Here is a 22,020-nt window from a genome sequence, read left to right on the forward strand (position 1 = left end):
TTAATTTTCTGTGTGTGTGTGTGTGTGTGTGTGTCTTTTCTGTCTTTTTAGGGCTGCACCCACAGCACATGGAGAGTCCCAGGCTAGGGGTCTAATAGGAGCTGTTGCCACCAGCCTATGCCACAGCCACAGCAACATGAGATCCAAGCCACATCTGTGACCTACACCACAGCTCACGGCAACATTGGATCCTTAATCCACTAAGCTGAGGCCAGGGATCGAACCCACAACCTCATGGTTCCTAGTCGAATTCTTTTCTGCTGAGCCATGGCAGGAACTCCCTTAATCAATTTTGAGTTTATGTTTGAGTTTATTTTGTATGGTGTGAGAAAGTAGTCTCATTTGATTCTTTCACATGTAGCTCACCAGTTTCTACAATGCCATTTATTGAAGAGGCTGTCTTTTTCGCACTGTATATTCTTGCCTCCTTTGTCATAGATTAATTACCCATATAAATGTGAGTTCATTTCTGGGCTCTCTATTCATTCAGTTCCATAGATATATATATATTTTTTTGTGCCAGTACCATGCTAATTTTGATTACTGTAGCTTTCTTCTCAACATGGCTTGGATATTCTGGGTCTTTCTCTGTTCTAACAATATTATAGACATAGTTTGTGAATACAGTTTCTCTCGATTTTTCTTAATCATAAAATCTCAACAGCAGGGACTCCATAGCAGCTTGCTCCTTTCTTAACTGATTCCTCTCCTAGGAGAGGGTCAAGTCAGCCCATTCTGTGTTTGTACTATCTATATAGTCTCCCCTGGACTGTTCAGCAAATAGAGGCAGTCTTTTTTACTTCAAGGTATTTCTACGTGCCAGAAGGGTCAAAAGTACTAAGAAATAATTTGATATTTTACATTATTCCCAGAAAAATGTTTTTTATAAAACCATATTTGCAAATTATTGTAAAATGTTCATTTTACTTCCTGATTTTATTTTTGGTATTTAGCAGTGCTAGGACAATCTATCACATTCTCTGCTGGAGACAATTTTCATTTATTAAACTTATGTTTTAAGGTCATTAAAGTAACAAATCATGTGGATCTATGAGACTAGTTAGATGTGATCATAAATGCTCGCTAAGATACTGACTTATCTACTTTGGTAGGAGGCTGAGGGCTTGGACCTAGTCAGCAGGCCCTCATTTAAAAGTGGAGGACTCGATTTTGTAGTTATTAATATGAATCAGCTATTGATTGAGAAGATTAAAGGTATGGACTTTTGATGACACATGACTTTAATTTTTGCATTAAAACTAGGAAGGCAAAGATGTGAGTAAAGCTATGATGTAATTTCCTTTCCTATATACTTATTTTTGTAAATACTGTTTCAGAGCCCTTATCTTTGAAAGAGAACAAAGGAAAAGAAATGATGCTGCACACTGCTATCATCGTAACCATAACAATACTATATATGTCCATGGATACATGAACTAACTGAGGCAGAAAGAAAAGGTGGTGGTGGGGGGACAACAATCCATCTCATTAAACGGGACAGGTTTCACTAAAGTTTTCTTTTTTGTTTTATATTAACCTATAAAAACTTATTTAGGTTTTAAATAATTGTGTAGTGTCCAGACAATTTTTAAACATTGACTTTTGGTCACCTGAGAGTATTTCTAAATTTCACTTTCCATTTTTGTATAGAAAGTAGGTAGATAAAATAGTTTAAAATGTGTGTGTGTGTGTGTGTGTGTGTGTGTGTGTGTGTGTGTGTGTGTGTGTGTGTGCATATCTCTTACATTAGGATGAAATTCTAGGCAGAAGTGGAATGGAAATAGGAGTTCAGGATGAAAAAGCTCATCTAAAATAGCTCAGTGTTACCAAAGAATTTAACAGTGTATTTTATGAATTATTATATCGAATTGCTATTTTAACAGATACCTTCAAAAAACTGATGTGAAACCATTTTGTTTTGTTTTGTTTTGTTTAAGTTGTATCTTGGGATTTGCATCCTTGCAACTATTTGAACTAATCATAAAAATATTTTGGATGGCAACTTTAAAATGTGTAGGGTTTCATAAATTACTTGAGAGGACCCACTTAAGAAAAGGAATGGGGGGAGAAGGGCTTCCAGCCAGCCGCTTTGGCTGAGTGGTGGTTGGCAACACTTCTTCCCCAGCCCAGCCCAGCCCTCCCTGCCCGCCCGAGCATGCAACCCCCTTCCTTTGGAGGTGGTGTGCAAAAAAACACAATTGTTACATTTTAATGAGCTCTGCTCCTTGCCTGAGATGATGACATAATCTTTCAATACATGTAATTCTCAAAAACAGCTCAGGAAAGTGATTATTTGGAATCTCATTCTTACAAATGATAAAAACCAAAGCAAGAAAACAGGTAGGCGATGTTCTCAGACTGAAGTCTCTTCACGCCAAAGCATCCCCGAGCTAAGATGACATTTGACCAAATGAATGCCATGAATTCAAAGGAAAAAAAAAAAGAAAATTCTGCATCATTAACCACATCACAGAAAATAATGTAGGTGAAGTGGGAGAGAGCTACATTTGCTGGGGAAAAGGTTATTTTCCTCTTAAATTGCCGCTCGCCCCCGTCCCCCATAAAGATTAAAGCTACCTGCATCAGGGGGTCGGCTTATTATATCCGCCTCCCGTGCACAGGGCGCTGCGTTCCACCAAGCGTCCATTTTTCTTTCGGTTTCAAACATCCTGCCCTTGAAGGATCCAGACATGCAAACATCTTCCTGTAAGTGTTCATTGCCTTAGGACAAAGATGTCTGGTTTAGGTGGGATGCATCGCCAGGCGCCACCGCCAGAGCTGCGCCACAATACCCAGAGCCTCATCAAGTGGTCCTTTATAGTGCACCTTCAGACTCACCCATCAGGGAAACGGAAGTGAGGGCAACTGGCGGAGGCCCCTTGGGCGGGAGATGGGAGTCGACCCGCGCCCCTCAGCCACAGGTGAACGCCAGGGGAGTAAAGGACTGGACCTAGGTGGGGTTCTTGCGCTTAATCCCTGGAAGTGGCACACTCAAAACACAAAAGCGCACTTGAGGTCAAGGTTCCTACTTTGCTTAGAGAAGCGTTAATAGCTCTGGGCGGAGGCGAGAGTCAACATCGGTTCTTTGATCACCTCCCCCACAATCCAGCTGTTTCGTTCCCATATCCGACCACTGTAAGAAGCAGGGGCATTCTCGCATTCTGCTCACACGGGCTCACACGTTTGTGGGGGAAAGAGATAAACGGGTCTAGTGCTCTTAAGGAACACAAGAACCGCTATGGAGCAGAAAAGGATGCGTTTACATAACACTTCACGTGTTCAAAACCCTTTCTCGATCTTGTGGGTGGCTCTGAAAAGAGCCTTTGGGTTCCCGGGCGCCTCGGCGCGCCTCACTTGGAGCTCGTGTACTTGGTGACGGCTTTGGTACCTTCAGACACGGCGTGTTTGGCCAGCTCGCCAGGCAACAGCAGACGCACAGCTGTCTGCACCTCCCGAGACGTGATGGTAGAGCGCTTGTTGTAGTGCGCCAAGCGGGAAGCCTCGCTGGCGATGCGCTCAAAGATGTCGTTGACGAAGGAATTCATTATGCCCATGGCCTTAGAAGAGATGCCCGTGTCGGGATGTACTTGCTTCAACACTTTGTACACGTAGATGGAATAGCTTTCTTTCCGGCTGCGCTTGCGCTTTTTGCCATCTTTTTTCTGCGCTTTGGTAACAGCCTTCTTAGAACCCTTCTTGGGTGCCGGAGCCGATTTGGACGGATCAGGCATGTTGGCAGATCTTCGCGCACACACACACACACACACACACACACAAAAAACTCCAAACCTCCTAAACCACTCAACTTATACATCCTGTATTCAAATGAAGGATCAAGAGCTCCTAGTTTCTGATAGGATCCAGCGCCCCATACGTCATCACAGCAAAAGGCACATGCAAATTAGGGGATAGCGGGTTCCTTTTCTGATTGGCTTCTATCACCACCCAATGGGAAGGCTCCGACTCACCTACCTCTAGACCATATATAAGGGCTCACTGACGCTTGCTTCATCGTTACTTGGGGTGTTATTTCTCGACTTTCTTCTCTCCCCGCGCCTGACTGAGAGATGTCTGGCCGAGGCAAGCAGGGAGGTAAGGCGCGCGCAAAAGCGAAGTCGCGCTCCTCGCGCGCAGGCCTGCAGTTTCCTGTGGGTCGAGTGCATCGGCTTCTTCGCAAGGGTAACTATTCTGAGCGCGTGGGTGCGGGCGCGCCTGTGTATTTAGCTGCGGTGCTGGAGTACCTGACGGCTGAGATCCTGGAGTTGGCAGGCAACGCGGCGCGCGACAACAAGAAGACTCGCATTATACCGCGCCACCTGCAGTTGGCCATCCGAAACGACGAGGAGCTTAACAAGCTTCTGGGCCGCGTGACCATCGCTCAGGGCGGCGTCCTGCCCAACATCCAGGCCGTGCTTCTGCCGAAGAAGACCGAAAGCCACCACAAGGCCAAGGGCAAGTGAGGCCGCGGAGGCGGGTCGGAAACGGCCGTGCGCCCCCTGGGGGCCCCGTGACACCAAAGGCTCTTTTCAGAGCCACCCACAGTCTCAAGAAAAGAGCAGCACTGGCTGAGGGCTGCTTACTAGTGATGGCGTTCCACAGCTCACCTGCTCAAGGCAGGGCTCGCGGGAAATCGAACCTGAGGTACGATTGGGGTGCGCCTAGTGGCACAGAGGGCTGAGAGTTCATTTACTGCGAGGAATGTCGCCGAAAATGCAACTCGTTTCCTTGAATCTTTCTCCCAAGCCCTCATGAGGTTTCAGTCCTATTCATCCTGAAGATGTGTATGTTATTACCAGTGACAAGCAGCTTTAGCTCCGTAAAGTGTCACTGTGTGACATTTAGATGCCCAATACAGACTTTTCTTATACCAGGAAAAACGTGTAGAGTGATCTGGTATTGAAAATATTTAAACTTAAGAGAAAAATCGTAGTCTCAGGTTCTGATAGGCAGACATGATCTCTAAGTGTATAATGTATGAACTAGTATTTTAAAGAACATGCTGTCTACTACAATTGTCTAATTTACTGCACTGAAAATTCTAAGGTCTTAGAAAAGGTTTGTCTTGCTAGAAGCATGTACAGTATTTGAGAAGTATTAAATTATTTTGAAAAGAGGTGTAAATTAGAAAAATAGAGTAATTATTGGAGTTCCCTTGTGCACAGGGTTAAGGGTCCAGCTTTGTCACTGCAGTGACTTGGGTCGCTGTGGCGCTGGTTCGATTCCTGACCCAGGAACTTCCATATGCTGTGGGCGTGGCCAAAAAAGGGAAAAAAAAAGAACAGTTATTTAAAGGAATTTAAACTGTTAAATTTGGATTTGCCAGACATTAATCAGAGATCACCTTAAATCGACAGCTAAAATCAGAATAAAATAATTTGCACATTGAGTTTGATAAGGAAAACTACATTGATGGGTTTAGTATATTTAAAATGAACATTGTTAGAGGACTAGATTAAGTAATATACATGTGGATATTTCAGAAGATGATTTTTCATGAATTGTACCTTCTGTTATAAAGAGGGTTTGATTATTTTAGAGATGCTCCTGCAAAGTCAACTGAGAGATGAAAATTAGCACTTACTTCGTGAGATGAAGGGATTAGATGAATTAATCCATAATAATCCCCTTGTTCAAAAATCTCTAGCACAATATAAGAGTTCAGTGAATGTTAGTTATTCTTGCTGTCGTTATTTTTTATTACAACAATAAATACAAGCCGGTGAGATAATTCAGGGATATTTAATAAATATGTATCTTACTAAAATTAGATGTTCTCAAACCAGGGCTCCCTAGACATTGAGTTAATCACATATCTGTTAGTCTTTAGAAAATATCCTAGCGCTATGAGACTTTCACCAAAAATTGATAGGAACTGCAATCAGTGTGGGTGGAAAACACCTGACTCACCTGCAGTGTAGGTAGATAGCAGGACCCACATTGCCAGGTGGAACCTATTTCAGTGCAAGGACCAAGGATGAGGCAAGAAATTATAGAGCCTTCTGGAGACCAATACCTTATCTTTCTAGTGACAGCCTTCATTCTAGCCTAAATTCGATTTTTGCATTGATTCTCCTGTAGGTTATTATATGTCTTCATCCTCTTCAGTGGTATTTAATTAAGAAAAAAAGGTTTTTCAAGAACAGGGGGCTTGAGTGTTCCAAGTGTCATCATGGAGCTCCAGATTTTTAATTCCTGTTAAGAGGAGCCGTGATGTGCGAGGTGCTTAAAGGGGTCATTTGTCATCTCTAATGTTGAGTATATACAGCCCCAGGGCCTATTTAATTTTTGATTAATTAAAAGTAAATACAAAGACACAATTTCTCAATCACCCTCGCCACACACGGCCAGTAGCTACCACATTGGACAGAACAGATTTAGGTCTCCATCATTACAGAAAGTTCTATTAGGCAACTCAGATCCAAAATCTGATCATTTATCAGGGTTATCAGGTTCAGAAACTTGATAAAACATGCAGAGCTGCCTGCCTTGCTAGAGAAAACTCATCAGACTCATGGTAAAAAAAGAAAGCACTGTATGGCACAGCAATGCCACCCCCAGATATATACAAGGACTCAGATGTCCATAACACCCACGTCCCAGTCACAGCAGTATTATTCATATTCCAAAGGTGGAAACAGTCCCAATATCCATAACAGACAAAAAGATAAACAAAATGTGGTCTATCCATATAGTGGAATACTATTCAACCATAAAAAGGCATGACACATGCTACAACATGAACAAACATCAAAAACATTGTGCTAAGTTAAAGAAACCAGACACAAAAAGTCACATATTGTAGGCTCCCATTATGTGAAACATCTGAAAGAGGCAAATCCAGAAAGACAGAAAGTAGATTAGTGGTTGCAAGGCTGGGAGGTAGAAGGAGGAATATGGAGTGACTATTTCCTTTTAGAGTGATGAAAATATTTTGGAGCTAGGAAGAGGTGACTGTTGAATACACTAAGTGTTATTGAATTGTTCGCTTTAGAATGGTTTTATGTTTATGTGTATTTCACCTCAATTTAAAAAGAAACATGAACCTAATACATAGATATGCACCAAAAAGAAGAAAAGGAGGAGACCGGGTGTCTCCGTCCCTTCTATCGGTAGGTGAAGTGTGAAATGGACTGTTGTATCCCTTGAAGACCTCATGGGACCTCATGGAAAGAGGGCCATGGAGTCCCTCTGAGTAGCAGCAGCCTCTCCCTCTGTCTGCCTCAGTGGAGCTTCAAGACCTTTCCCCAGCCAGCTGCCATGTCACACATTCCCTTCACCTGAATTATCTTGGTCATTCTGCACACATCCTTAAGGGTAGGTACTTTATTTAAAGAAAGATGAGTTATGGAGGTGGGAGGTCCCAGAGGAAGAATATAGCCTGGGTAGCCTCAGAAACATCCATGCCCACTGCAGATAAAATATCCCGTTTCCAGAATTCTCAGGCTGGCCCGAGTCCCATAGCATCTGACATCCAGTGCTATTGGATCTGGGCTGAGCTGAGCTCTTTTGCTCATACTGTCACCCTGTTACATGGCTGTCCCAGCCCTGGTCATCACAATCTGCCCCCAGCCCCCACCCTGCACCCTCACCAGGGCTTTGTTTCCATGCGTTGCTCACGAAGCCTCATTGAAGGCTTTGCTTTTCTCCAGTTCATGCCCAGCCAAAGCTCTTAAACCGCATCTTTCTCCATCCACTCCCCTCCCTCCCTCCCTCCTGGGCAACTCGGTCCTGCTGCCTACTACACAGGTCTCTGGGGACACCAGGGCACTTCTATCTTCCCTCTCAACTTTAGACCCAGCAAATGCTGCCCTTGGGCCTCTCAGCCACTTCTGTCTCCTGCTGCCCTGCCTTCAGTTCACTCCCAGCCATGTGCAGCCTTATTTGGGTCATGTCCCTCCAGGTTTCTCCTGCAGAAAGGCAGATCACCCCTAAATGTCATAATGGGTCTGTGGGTCAGCAGTTTGAGCCAGGCTAAACTAAACTAAACATGCTGAAGGCTGGCTCATAGGCATTTGGAGCCTTCTGGTGCTGGGGGCTGGGGCATTCAGTTGATTGATCAGTTATGGGTCAGTGGGAGGGGTCCCTGGAAAGGTACTGATCTGGCAGCCTCTTTTACTTGTCTGGACATTTTGGTGCTTCTCACAGTATCTCTGTGTGGCTAATTCAAAATTCCTTACACAGTCCCAAGAAGACAAATGCTCAGGACCCCTAAAGGCCTGGCCTGCACACTGTCACTTTGGCCCCAAGCTGGGAGTCAACAGCAAATCACAAGGCCCTCTGTACCCCATGTGTGCACCGACAGCCTCTACTCTCAATGCTAGGAGCAGCAATAGTCACATTGCCATCCACCACAGTTTCTGTGGTTGGACCAGAAGCTTCCTCTTTGCTCATAATTTCATCCAGGCCGGGCTTCAGTGGACCCAGGCATCACTGATGGCAGATATCTTTCCAGAGTGCCAGGCTCAACACCCCTGCTTGGGATTTCCATAAACTTGTGGTGCCTGGACCTCACTCTGGGTGACACCACCACCACACTACCCCCAACACTGGAAGACACACACACCCATACCCACCCACACACACACAAACACCTCCCCAGTTATTTATTCCCCAGTAGGGTAGATGGTCCTGTGATACTCTAGTGACTCAAGTAAAATAAACAGACAAATAAAACCTGTCTTTTTTTTTTTTTTTTTTTTTTTTTTGTCTTTTCTAGGGCTGTACCCATGGCATACGGAGGTTCCCAGGATAGGGATCTAATCAGAGTTGTTGCTTCCGGCCTATACCAGAGATACAGCAATGCCAGATCTGAGCTGCATCTGCGACCTACACCACAGCTCACAGCAATGCCGGATCCTTAACCCACTGAGCGAGGCCAGGGATTGAACCTGAAACCTCATGGTTCCTAGTTGGATTCGTTTCTGCTGTGCCATAACAGGAACTCCTAAAAGCTGTCTTTGACTCATTCCTTTCCATGGTTGCTCACATGGAGATCAACAGCAAGTTAGTAAACATCAAGACAGCAGATTTTTCTCCATGTCAGCTGCTACCACCCTAGTCCAGGATTCCACCTGCAGTGACTGAAGGGTGCTCCCTCCCTGGAACCTGTGACTGTGATCTTATTTGTCTTTGCAGGTGTAATTAAACTGAGGATCTTGAGATGAGGGGGTAATTTGGGATGGAAGTGGACCCTAAATTAAATGACAACTCTTCTTATAAGAGACAGAAGAGGAGAAGGCACAGAGACATGGGGAGATGGTCACATGATGACAGAGGTAGAGACGGGAGTGAAGTACCACAAGGGAAGGGATGCCTGGAGTGCCAGAAACCGGAAGAAGCAGGAAGGATCCTTCCCTCCCTGCTTATTCCAGAGGGAGCACAGCCTTGCCGACACCCTGACCTCTAGTCTCCAGAACTGGGAGGAAAAAACATTTCTTGTTTTAGCCTCCCTACCCCCATCCTAGGTTGCGATAGTTGGTTACAGAAGCCACAGGAAACTCATAAACATCATTTCATACCTGAACTACTTTAGTTGACTCCATACTGATCTCCCAATGGCCACACTTGGAATCCACCACATCAACAGGCAGGGAAAAAAGAAGAAGGAGGAGGAGAAAAATCATGTAATCATCTCTGCTGGTGCAGAAAAAGTATAAAAAATGCATTTGATAGCTAACAATATGATTAATGGTGAAGGACCAAATGCTTTCCCTCTAAGATCAGGAACAAGGAAAGGATGTCTGTCTAACCACTCATTCAGTGAAGTGTTGGAAGTTCTAACTGGTGCAATAAGCCATAAAGAAAAGAGAGAGAGAGGAGGCAGTGGAAGGAAGGAAAAGAAAGAGAGAAAAGAAAAGAAATGGAGAAGGGGGAGGGAAGGGAAGGAAAAAAGATGAATGAAGCATATAGATTGAAACAGAAAAAAAAAAACTATTTGCAGATGAAATTATTGTTTACACAGAAAATCCCAAGAAATCTATGAAACAATTAACTAAAACTGATAACTAAGTTCAATAAAATCTCGATACAACATAAACACACAAAAAAATTGCATTTCTGTATATAAGCAGTGAGCATGTGAAAAAAGTAAAAACAATGCCATGGGAGTTCCCACTGTGGCAAGCAGGTCAAGGATCCTGAGTTGTCCCTGTGGTGGCTCAGGTTCGATCCCCAACCCAGTGCAGTGGGTTAAGTTCCATCGTTGCCATAGCTGTGGCATAGTTTGCAGTTCTGACTCAGATTCAATTCCTGACGTGACATGAGGACTTCCATATGCCGTGAGTGTGGCCAAAAAAAAAAAGCAAACGAACAAGCAAAGAAGCAAAAACACACAATACCATGTAAAATCACTCCAAAGAAAACGAAACATATAAATCTAACAAAACATGGACAGGACTTGCTGCTGAAGTACATAATGATGCTGAAAGAAAGAAAAAAGGATCTAAATAAATAGGGGACCATACAGTGTTTGTGCCTTGGAAGACATAATGTAGCAAATATTCTAATTCTCCCCAAATTGATGGATAGGATAGGAGGATGCAGACACAGGTTAAGTAAATGTGAGGCATCTGGTCACTAAATATTTGTGATCATTAAGTATACAAGAGGCATTAAATATCCTTGATCACTACACAAAAGCCTCAAAATTTTCATGATCGTAAATGCATGAGGGACATTAAATATTCAGGATCACTAAGTATGTAGTAGGTACTAAGCATTCAGAACCCCTGAGGCACTCAGTTTTCATAAATCTTAAGCAGTCACTGCTGGGACTCTCAACAGAAGAGCATTTCCCTGTGTGGCTGCACCTGTACACCTTTGCTCAGGGCCCCTGGTGTCACTTGGACAATAAGTGAGGAGGCAAGGTGGCAGGGAACTACAAGACACACACATGTCCATGTGTGCCCAGGACCAGGTGATGCAGCTTTCCTCCTCACTGAAGCCTGTCCCAAGTTTGTCAGCTCACCCCTTCTCTTCTCCCTTACTTCTTGTGGCCTGTTTTAAATCAATTTAATCAATGGTGTAGTTTGAGTCTTCTCATGTGGTCTGTGAGCCTTTCCACAACATAGTAGTGAACTTGGAAGGCAGGTTTGCCCCTAATGTTTCCAGCTGAGAGCTGCAGGACACCACTCAGGCAGGTGACCCAGACAGGATACTTTCCATGGAACAGCTCTGTTTCTTCCCCTCACCAATGGGCACTGGGAATGACTTTCAAGCTGAACTCCTAGAGGGCGGGAGAAACTGTAGCCAACCAAGGACATGTCCAAGAATTCCAAGGACACTTGCACATTTGGAATGGCACAGCCCAGCCAGCACCACAGCTGTGCTGTACACAGGGCTCCTTGAGTCTGATAATGAGTGAACATGAACGCTGTGTGTAAAATCCCCATCACCCTCCTATTTATAACCCCCCCCCCAAATGTCACATGAGTGGTCTGAGAGAACTTTGCAGAGGTGCAGGGCCTCAAAGCCCTTGAAGGTGGTCACTTCTAGCAGGCCCAATAGTGCCTGCTGCTTCTTGCTCTCCAAGTAACAGCCCCAATCTTTCCGTGCACAGCAGGAGTCCCTCTTCCATTTACCTGAACCAGGCTTCCTTACCCGCCCTGGCTCCTCCTACCCTTTGTTTGTCTCTGTCCCTCCAAACCAGGGGTCCCACTGTCCCCAGAGCTGCAACCCAGCCCACCGCATCCCATCCCCACTCCGAAGACCTTCAAGTTTCCGCTCACGTCCTCATGGTCCTGGGCAACATGCCCCAAACCAATGGTGCTCTATTTCCGCCTAGTGTGTAAACCTCTACGGCTCTATCTTCCGTTTACTGGTCATAACCTCCACTAGATGTAAGCTCCATGAAGGCACTTTTCTCCCAAGTGCTCAGAGCTCTACAGGGCACACACAATAGGTACCAAGTGAATATATGATGAATAAAAGGAAAAAGGAAAACCAAAGGAATGCTTCTCCCTCTAGTCAGTGGAAGCAGATGATGAAATTGAACTTCGAAGGCTACACAGCCAGAGTGGGGAGGAAGTGCGCCACGCCACCGCTGGGCGCCGCCCGCTCCCTCACTGGATCCTTTTCCGTAACAGTTCTTGAGCCGGACTCCAGGTTCGGTTGACAGGATATTAACCCTGAAAAGAAAATTAGGGAACCAAGGATGAGGGATACCTCCCGCAGAGACTCTGAAGGCGCAGCCTCTTCAGAGACCGGCCCAGGAGAGAGCTGTTTTTGTTGCAACATAAAAAGGGCCAAGGGCTTAATGTTACTGAGAGCTCAGGTCGCCATTTCCCGCTACCTCCCCAGGATGCCGCGCGTTAGCTCGTGGTCCTTGGGCGTGACTGGGACGCGCTGGGCGGGGTGGTACACACGCGTAGTGACTGCAGAGACCCTCCCATGGTGCCGACCCAGCGAGGCTTGGTCTTTGGGTCCTAGGTGGCGGGACGCTGTGTGCGCTGGGGGGGTAGCGAGTGAGAGGGAGGCTCAGCAGTCCTTGGTGGGTGGTGGGTTCTGAGGAGGATCCTTGGGGACTCAGGGGCGCATGGGCTCAAGAGTGCAGAGTTATGGGATGCAGGACTGTGGGAATACAGGGGGCGCCAGGATAGAGAGGCGCAGAATTGCAGAGATACCGAAGTGAGTAAGTGGGGGATACAGGACCTTGAGGGAATGTGGCTGTTCAGGGGGCGGGAGTATATGAGCAGGAGGAATGCAGGGATGTAGGGGCTAGGGGTTGGGAGGGTACGGAGGAGGGGATTTAGGGGCTCGGGGATGGAGGCGTAAGGGCTACAGGGCCAGAGATGCAGGGGTGCAAGTGTCGGGGTGGGGGCGGGTGTGGAGATAACAGCGGTGTGGACAGCGTAGAGCGCAAGCGAAGGTCGCAGGTTTGGAGGCTCTGGCTCCAGTGGGCTGTGGTCTAGGCTCGCTGCGTAAAACAAAGCCGTTGTTGTTGCTTGGACTTGGGAACGTTTCCTGGTTGTTCAATTCAAAGGCTGTCGGCCTGACCGCATTGGTCACGCATCCGCCTTCTTGGCCTCCCGCTGCGGCCACTGTCTTGAGCCCGGTGAACTCCGCCTTGCTGCTCCTTCCCCGGCTCAGAATCTTGGAAGTTCTCCAGGTTTTGCACACTTGGTGTCATCGATTTCTCACAGGGTAACCCATTCCCTATACATAAATGCTATGGCGTATTCTTCCTGAAAGGGAAGCCTTTTCTCCTCTGTATGATGACGGTTTGGTTGTCACCGTTGTTCCTGTGCGCTCGGGAATGGAACACCCCAAATACCCTACTTAGCAACACCAGCAAAACGTGCTCTCCCCTGGCTCTCTCCAAGTGCATTTATCTCCGCCTCCTCTCTGCCTGGCATCTCCTCGATCTCTCTTCTGCGCTATGTCTCATTTTTGTTCGTTCTTTCCCGCTTAAAGGAATACACACACTTCCACATCTGAACGTTAGAAGCAGACATAGGCTTAAGACCAAATACCCATATATGTCAAAGGCTTGCTTTCTATTTTACTGAAATCTGTAAAAATGCAACACAGAATTATTTACATCTTTAATTGTCCTGTTTGTTATTGTATACGTTAACTTTTCTTTTTTTATAAACACATTCTAATTAACCATTATGACTGTTACATGATTCTCAAATTCTTAAATTTGGCCGAAAGGAGACCCTTCAAAATAAAATGGCTCTTTTCTCCTTTAAGCACAGCCCTGAGATGGTTGAAAGCATTCTTACTTTCTGACAGCAACAAGTTACTTCAGCTCCATCAAGGAATTTTGATTTGTTTTTTGTTTTGTTTTGTTTTGTGTGATGTTGTGACTTATAATACGAAGTTACATAGTTGGTCTTATTCCTGGCACAGAACTCCTAAACGCTTAGAATTTCCTGTGATGAGCACCATAAATGTGTCTTTGGTTACACTAATGAGGTGACTTTTGGAAAGTCCTTGAAGTTGGATGCTGATTACCAGGAGAAAAAAGCAAGTAATTAGAATGTTGGAATTTTTAGTTCCCCTCACCCACCCCCGGGGAGGGGAGAGGTGCTGGAGGTTAACACAATTTCCAATGGCCGAATTAGTCAATCATGCCTAATAATGGAACCTCCATAAAAACGGAAGAGGATGAGTTCAGAGAGCTTCCAGGTTGGTAAGAGTGGCATGCCCAGAGAGCACATGGAAGCTCTGTGACTCTTCCCCATACCTTGTTGCCCTGTGCACCTCTTCCATCTGGCTGTTGCTGAACTATATCCTTTAATAATAAACCAGCAGTCTAATAAGGAAGGTGTTATCACTGAGTTCTGTGAGCCTCTCTTACAAGTTAATCAAACACAAGGTACATTGGAACCTCTGATCTATAGCCAGTCAGTCAAAAGCACAGGTGACATCCTGGACTTGTGACTGGCTTCTGAAGTGAAGGCAGTGATGAAACAAAATTATTTTAGGACAGGAAAAGAAAGATTTAACATAAAAAACCTGCCAGTGTACTACCTTGATATATAACACTTTGGTGTATAACGCTTTGCCTCAAAAATTTATGTAATTGTGCTTTGACCTCTAATGGATGGAGCAGTCCTCAAAGCTTTCTAAGAGACTGTCTGCTGGGTTATAATCCTCAAGTTGGTTCAAATAAAATTTTCTATTTCTTTCTTAGATTTGACTATCGGTTAATTTTTTAAATTAATTGTGGGACTTTTATTAATTTTTTAATTAATTTAGTCTTGTAGGACTGAGCCCTTAACCTGTGGAGTCTGACATTATCTCCAGGTACATGGTGTCAAAATTGAATTAAATCTGTGGGACACTCAGTGTCTACTAAGAACTGGAGAATTGCATGGAAACCTTGACAAACACACATCAGATTTTGGTTTTTGAAGACATGGATTCATCTGGCGTTCCTGCTGTGGTGCAGTGGATTAAAACTCTGACTGCAATAGCTGGGGCCACTGTGGAGGTGGGGATTTGATCCCTGGCCTGGCACAGTGGATTAAAAAATCTGCAGCTGCAACTTGGATTCAAGCCCTGGCCTGGAACTTCCATATGCCCTAGGTGGCGCCATTAAAAAATAAAAATTTTTTTAAAAAGACATGGATGGATTCAACTATTTTTGTTGTTGTTCTTTGTACTGAAGCTGTAGATAACTTGTTTCTCTTTTTATGGAAATTAGTATTTCAGATAGAATTGAAAAGCTAGACACATACATGATGTTGGCTATAGAGGAAGGGGAACAAATGCTGCTTCTATTCTGTCCATATTTGTTGGTGTGTGGAGAGCTGAGACTCTCCATCTTGCTTCTCTTGTTCATTGTTCTGTCTTTCAATGGTATCCATCCTGTGGAGACTGATCTTCATAGTCACTGCAATCACTAGCTGTCCTCCAAAATTTCACAGGACTTTGTCTCTGTAGGGCACTGTACAAAGTATTTCTAAAAGCAGGAGTTTGACTCCGCCTAGCGGTTTTGGCGAGTGTTCCATATGTGAATAACAAAAGATTCAAGAGAAAGAATATGTTAGTGTTATTTCATGAAAACCACTGCAAATTTGGCAGTTTTTCTGTCATCCATGCAGTTTTACCCAGCACAAATTGACACTGGGTAAAACTGGGTTTTGATGTCACCACTCATGCTAAGAACATTCCTTTCATCCACATTAACTCTTAAATGGCTTTTCCCTTTGGCATAGCCAGCTAAGTTATATACATATTTTTCCATGCAAATTACTCCATTTGGCAACACAGTTTTAGAAAGGTCACCACTGTGTTGTTTCCCTAATTTAGTTTTCAGTTATGATAGTAGGAGGGTTTGCCCTGCACTAAATCTGCCTGTGCTAATTTGAGTTCAGCAAATGTTCCCCAATCATGTGCCCCACTCCTCACTTCCAGGGGTACCCCCCCATAACCTTGGGTGCAGCTGCATGTGGCTCAAAAAATGGCCACACAATGAAATGGTCACATTTTCACCCCAGAATCTGTTTTATTGCTTTGTGTGAAAATGTTGTGACTAAATCAAGGATCTTCAGAGGAGGAGCTTACCCTGGATTACTGAAGTGAGCCCTAAATATCTTTTTATAGGCAAGACGCAGAGGGAGCATTGCCACATGCAAGAATAAGTTGACGGTGGAGGCAGAGACTCAGGTGATATAGCCACAGTCAAGGGATGCCTAGAGCCACTAGAAACTGGAAGAGGCAGAAAAAAATCTACCCCTAGATTTTCTGGAAGGGGTAAGGCCATGCCAAAATCTTGACCTCAGACTCTGGCCTCCAGAACTGGGAGAGTAAATTTGTGTAGTAAGCCCCTCCATTTGTGGTAATTAGGGCAGCCCCAGGAAGCTTGCACATCTTGGGCCCTCATTGGCTGATGGCAGTTAGGTAAAAGCGACTATGCCTATTTCCAGAGCAAGGGCTTCTGGTGCAATGAGTCGTCACCAGCCTTGCACTCCTATCCTGCACTCCAAGACTGCACACCCTGGAGAGGAACTGCTTCCTGAGCCTAGAGAGAGATCTAGTGTGTAGGAGCTGCAAGCTAGAGCCAGCAGCCATGGTGACCAGTAGCCCTGGGGCTTCCTGCTGAAGGTCACCAAGTCTGTCATTATGCAGCATTATCGTAGAAGAAATGGTGAGCTGGGAAGGTGGTCCCTGCATCATATGACAGGAAACGAGAGTCCGGAAACCTACACTTCTCCTTGTGTAGTGAAACCACTGTTTGATATAGAGTGTTAGTGCACGAGAGAATGTTGTTAGCTGCACTTGATGTTATTAAAAAAAAGAAAAGAAAAAGAAGAAACAAAGAAACAAAGAAAAAGAAAGAAAGAGACAAAGAAAGAAAAAAAAGATAGGCTTAGAAAATAACTTGGCTTGTTTACAATTAGAGGTGAAAGTGAAAAGAGAGAATACTGATTCCAGGTTTTATCAGTCAGGATTCTCCAAAGAAACAGAACCACTGGCATATATTTTAAAAAAAGAGATTTATTTTAAGGAATTGGCTCACACGACTGTGAGGCTGGCAAGTCTGAAATATGCAGGGAAGTCTGGAGACCAAGGAAGAGTTGGTGTTGCAGGTCCAGTCTCAAGGACGTCCAAGGTCTTTGGAGTGAGCTAATCGAGTATCCTTATAAAAAAGGGCAAATTAGGGCACAGACCTCCACCGATGGATGACCATGAGGACACAGGGAGAAGATGGAGTCCACACATCAAGGAGAGATTTCTCAGGAGAAACAAGCCGTGCCCACACCTTGATCCTAGACTTCTGGCCTCCAAAACTGTGGGACTAAAAATTCCTACTGTTTAAACTACCCAGAGTGTGGTACTTTGTTTTGTCAGTCCTAGTAAATTAATATTCCAGAACTCTGGGTAAACACTCTTCTCCTCATTGCTTTGAAAACACTCAGGCTTATATGCGCTCTGTGCAGTATACTCTTACGAAATTTTGTGAGTGATAAACACATGGAAGATAGGACCTGTGATTTGTTGATGAGCATGATTAATTATATCCCCGAAATATTAAACCAAATCATTTCAGCTGAATTGGATGGCCTAAGAATGCAGAGAAATATTTACATGTGAAATGATATAGTATTTTGGATTAATTTTTTTTTTCAAAATAATCTGAGCAAGAGAAGGGCAGAGGTATAAATGAGTCAATATCAGTCTTAGGCTGATAATTGCTGAAGTCCAGTTTATTTTACTATTTTGTCTACTTTTGTATGTTTTAAATTTCTTATTTCTTTAAAGAAAATAACCCATTTAACACAATATTTTGGTTCTTCTTGAGTCTGAATCACAAAGACTTACTGAAATAACCTTATTTGCCATGACCCTGATCATACATATGGTAATAACCAAAGTCATGTTTAGCATACGTTCTAGGAGGGTGTACTTTTATTGTTGTCATCTTCACTTTCCATTGAGAGCAGATGAGCTCTGCTTTGAATACATTTTATATCCACATATAACCATAATAGCTTCTTACCCCAACTTCCCATAGGTCTCTAGTAATGGTCATATTCTTCCACACAAGCAAGCAAAAATTCTCTACCCTCAAAAAACTCAGAGAAATAACAGTACCTTCTGCTTCTGCGGTAGGATTCTCTGGCACACCCCAATATCAACATGTGATTTTATTTTTTTTTCCGAAAAGAAATGTTCAACTTCATTGTTGAGGCATCACTAAACGTCTTTGATGAGAATGTGAACTCTACCATTGTAAAGGAATGAGTTTCATTTTTACTAGGTATCCCCAGTGATTTGAATAAAAGACAACCATATAGGTCTTAAGGAAATTTTTTTTTGTCTTTTGTGTTTTTAGGGCCGCATCCCATGGCATATGGAGGCTCCCAGGCTGGGGGTCAAATCCGAGCTGTAGCTGCCGGCTTATGCCACAGCCACAGCAATGCTGGATCTGAGCCGCATCTTCGACCTACACCGCAGCAACACCAGATCCTTAACCCACTGAGCAAGGCCAGAGATTGAAGCCACGTCCTCATGGATACTAGTCGGGTTTGTTAACCACTGAGCCACGACAGGAACTCCATGCAGTCTGTTTTATAGATAGGTAGGAGAGTTGGGTTCACAGTCAGGGCCTTGGAATTTACTTTGCTTTAGAAATAAGAGCCTTCTTGCAGCTGGTGAAACTGGAAGAGATCTGAGTGGGATACAAAGTCACTGGGCACTGCTCATTCATTCTTTTGATCATCAGTCACATCTCACAATTAAGCCTTCCTAGGTGCAGAAACATACTTCCAGTGGAGACAGCACAGTCCTTGAAAGAGTGGATGGTACAAAAGCGCCTACTTAAATGGTTTGCATTGAAATGAGGACTTGGAGAAACTGAACACCTGACTGAATTAAAGAGCACATTTAAATGAACATCAGCATTTCAGCTCTCTAATTGGATAAAACAGCTAGGGACATCAGCCAATTAGAACAAAGATACTTCCAGAGGCCCTTTAAAGGGCACCCCTTCATTTTTGTCACTAGAATGATGCTGGGTTTACTCACAGGAATGCAGGGACTTTTCAACATGGGGAAATCTATAAATATGACTTGTGATGTTGATAGATTATCATCAAAAAAGAAATACCAGGCCACAAATAGAGTCACTTGTGCTTAGTTCCATTTCAATAAACCAAACCAAGACTTACTACCTAACTTTATTGCAGTTTCAGCCCCTCCAAAGATTGTGACCTTTAACCAATCAATCTAAAATTACCTGGTCAGCAATAGTGAGGTAATCTGCATGATAGACCCCCACCTTTCCCCAAAGGAAGGTGACCTTACCTGAAACAATCAGCACTTTGCTAGAATAACTTCCTTGCCCTGACTCCTTCTGCCTGTAAAAGCCTTCCATTTTGTACAGCTCCAGCTCCTGGGAGTTCCTGTTTATCTGCTAAGATGGAATACTTCCTGATACATGAATCTACACCAATTAGATCAAATTTATTCAGTTAAATCTCCATGCAGTGGCTTGGTGTGGGATCTCAGTTCCCAGACCAGGGATTGAACTGCAGGGGCTGCAGTGGTGAAAGTGCCAAGTCCTAACCATTAGATCAACATGGAACTCCCGAGTTTTGCTTTTTAACGTTATTAAAATGCAGTGGGGACAAGCAGTTCAGATAATCATGCATGAAGTAAGGATGGGGATTTGCAGGGTCTGTGCCTGGCCTCACCATGGGTCAACAAGCAGCCATCATCAATCGCATCTGAGTCATATGGGGAAAAAGGTTCTCTGCAAGACACAAAGGGTGAGAGAATTCTTTTAATCATAGGTGGAGAAAATTCAAATTGACACCAACCTACAGGCCAAATGCAGAGTGCAAGCTTCTAGTAGTTTCTGCCCTCCTTAGCTCATGGAGGAGGAGAAGGGTAGTGCTCAAGAAAAACAAGGGAGCTGTGCACGGAGATGCAACACCGTCCATGACACCCACAAGGAGAGAACTCCCAACTAGACCCTAGAAGTCTGCAAGCAGATCTGCGAAGTCCAGGATGCCAGGCTGACTGTGAGACCAAGACCAAGCAATATGAAGATAAGGGGCAGGAGGCTGAGCGGAATACCTCACACACCAATCAGTGCTCAGCCTGCCATCACGCCACCCGAAAACTGGCCAATAGGAAGGTAGCAACCTCTATAAAAATGGGCGCGACTCAGGCGACTAAGAGGAAGAATTGTAATAGCAGCTGAAGGGCCTTGGCCCACACAAAGCAGATGGCGCACAAGTGCACCGGCGGCAAGGCACCACGAAAGCAGCTGACTACCAAAGTAGCTCGAAAGGGTGCTCCAGCTACAGGTGGTGTAAAGAAGCCACACAGATTTCGGCCTGATACTGTAGCCTTGCACGAGATCCGTCTGTACCAGACAGAAGTCTACAGAGCTTTTGGTTCACAAGCTGCTGTTCCCAGCGGCTGGTACGTGAGATTGCACAGGATTTCAAGGCGGATCTGAGTTTCCAGAGTTCGGCTGTGATGGCACTGCGGGAAGCATGCGAGGCATATCTGGTGGGTTTTTTTGAAGATGCCAGCCTGTGTGCTATTCATTGCCAAGCGTGTCACTATTACGCCTAAAGATGTCCAGCTGGCTCGGCGTATTCGTGGGGAGCGTGTCTAGATTCTCAGCACACAGCCGCTGCTCTTACCCCAAAGACTCTTCAGAGCCACTACTTCTTCACAAAGTGCACTGTACACAAAACATTTAGGTTGCCCCTTATCTCCAGCCTACCAGAAACCTAACTGTGTTGCGTGGTAACACGGCCTTTGAGACTTAACTATGTCAAGTCGCTGCGTAGCCCCTAGTCTTAATGTTTGAAGAGGGTATGTTGCCTTGGAAGTGAGCATCCGTGGCAACAGCTGATCAATGCGCATGTACTTAGCAAAAAGTTTCTCAACCCATAAGACTGTCTGAACTTGCTGGAAAACTCTATGAGAGCAGTCACTCATACTCCCCAAAGCAGAGCTGTGTGTAAACAACCTGAGCATGGTTTTCAGGAAGAGTGTAAGGACTTGTTCCTCCATTGGTGATGGTTGGAAGCTTTTATTAGTTGAGGTTTTAACTTGATAAAAATCTAAACACTGCCAGGTTGCCGAAAGGGGATAAAATCTGTTCCCTCCTGTCCCTGTTTGGTCTTCACTTTGGGGATGCTTAACAGCTGAGTGAAGGAAACATGTATGTAGAAGCAGTTACTATGCAGTGTGTTTTGGTGGTAGCACAATGTTTTTGCTTTTGTCTTTTTTTTTTTTTTTTAAGGGCCAAACCTGCAGCATATGGAGGTTCCCAGGCTAGGGGTTGAATCGGAGCTGTGGATGCTGGCCTACACCACAGCCACAGCAAAGTGAGATCCAAGCCTTGTCTGCTACCTACATCACAGCTCATGGCAACGCCAGATCCTTAACCCACTGAGCAAGGCAAGGGATCGAACCTGCATCCTCATGGATGCTAGTCAGATTCATTTCCACTGAGCCACAATGGGAACTCCATAGCACAATGTTGTCAATATGCAAGGGTGGATTTTTTTTATTAGAGCCCAGTTTGTTAGCCAGCACACTTAAGATTCAAAATCTTCATCAATTAAAGTAGTGCACACAGAACTGTTTAGAAGGTTGAAAATAGTATCTTTTAAATTTTAGGTTATATATAAGTTAATGGGTGACAAGTCCTTGAAGGGCCATCTAAAAAGTCAAGAATGTCCAGGGACAGCTATGTTCTGGCCTAATGTCACTAGACTCCTTTTAAGTAAGTCTAAATCTGTACTTTGTGCCTTTTCTTTGCTTTATGAAGTCTTTATCTTGCAAGGAATGAACTCTTGAATTCACTTGACATATCTAAAGAAAACACCTGGTGACGTGAAAGTAAAGATTTCCTGCAGTGAAACAGGCAACATTTAGAACTGAAGCTTTCCCAAGATATCCAGACCAGGCCTGTTGGAAATTTGTCACCAAGCCTTTGGTGACATACTGCAGATTATCTCCCATGTCTATGATCTTGGTAGCATATGTGTTGGGTTCACCCAAAGAGGAATGCATAAGGCCAAGTCAATAAAGCAAGAGAGA

The 22,020-nt window shown here is 44.4% G+C and overlaps 2 protein-coding genes across 2 annotated transcripts; one reads left to right on the plus strand and one right to left on the minus strand.

Annotated features, from left to right (window-relative positions):
• Nucleotides 1–2,193: 2,193 nt before the first annotated feature.
• On the minus strand, nucleotides 2,194–3,784 carry H2BC26 (H2B clustered histone 26). The gene has a single exon (XM_085012155.1). The coding sequence runs from the start codon at nucleotides 3,729–3,731 to the stop codon at nucleotides 3,351–3,353; it is 381 nt and encodes a 126-aa protein (XP_084868281.1). The 5' UTR covers nucleotides 3,732–3,784; the 3' UTR covers nucleotides 2,194–3,350.
• Nucleotides 3,785–4,013: 229 nt separating this feature from the next.
• Nucleotides 4,014–15,072, plus strand: H2AC25 (H2A clustered histone 25). The gene is made up of 2 exons (XM_085012154.1): nucleotides 4,014–4,641; nucleotides 14,704–15,072. Exon 1 carries the CDS (start codon nucleotides 4,068–4,070, stop codon nucleotides 4,458–4,460), a length of 393 nt encoding a protein of 130 aa, XP_084868280.1. The 5' UTR covers nucleotides 4,014–4,067; the 3' UTR covers nucleotides 4,461–4,641; nucleotides 14,704–15,072.
• The last annotated feature ends 6,948 nt before the right edge of the window (nucleotides 15,073–22,020 follow it).

Source organism: Sus scrofa, chromosome 2 (assembly GCF_054392235.1).
Source record: "Sus scrofa isolate SSC_HxYL_T2T_F1_AM1 chromosome 2, Sscrofa_HxYL_maternal_Yorkshire_Landrace_v2.0, whole genome shotgun sequence".
Taxonomy (NCBI): Eukaryota; Metazoa; Chordata; class Mammalia; order Artiodactyla; family Suidae; genus Sus; species Sus scrofa.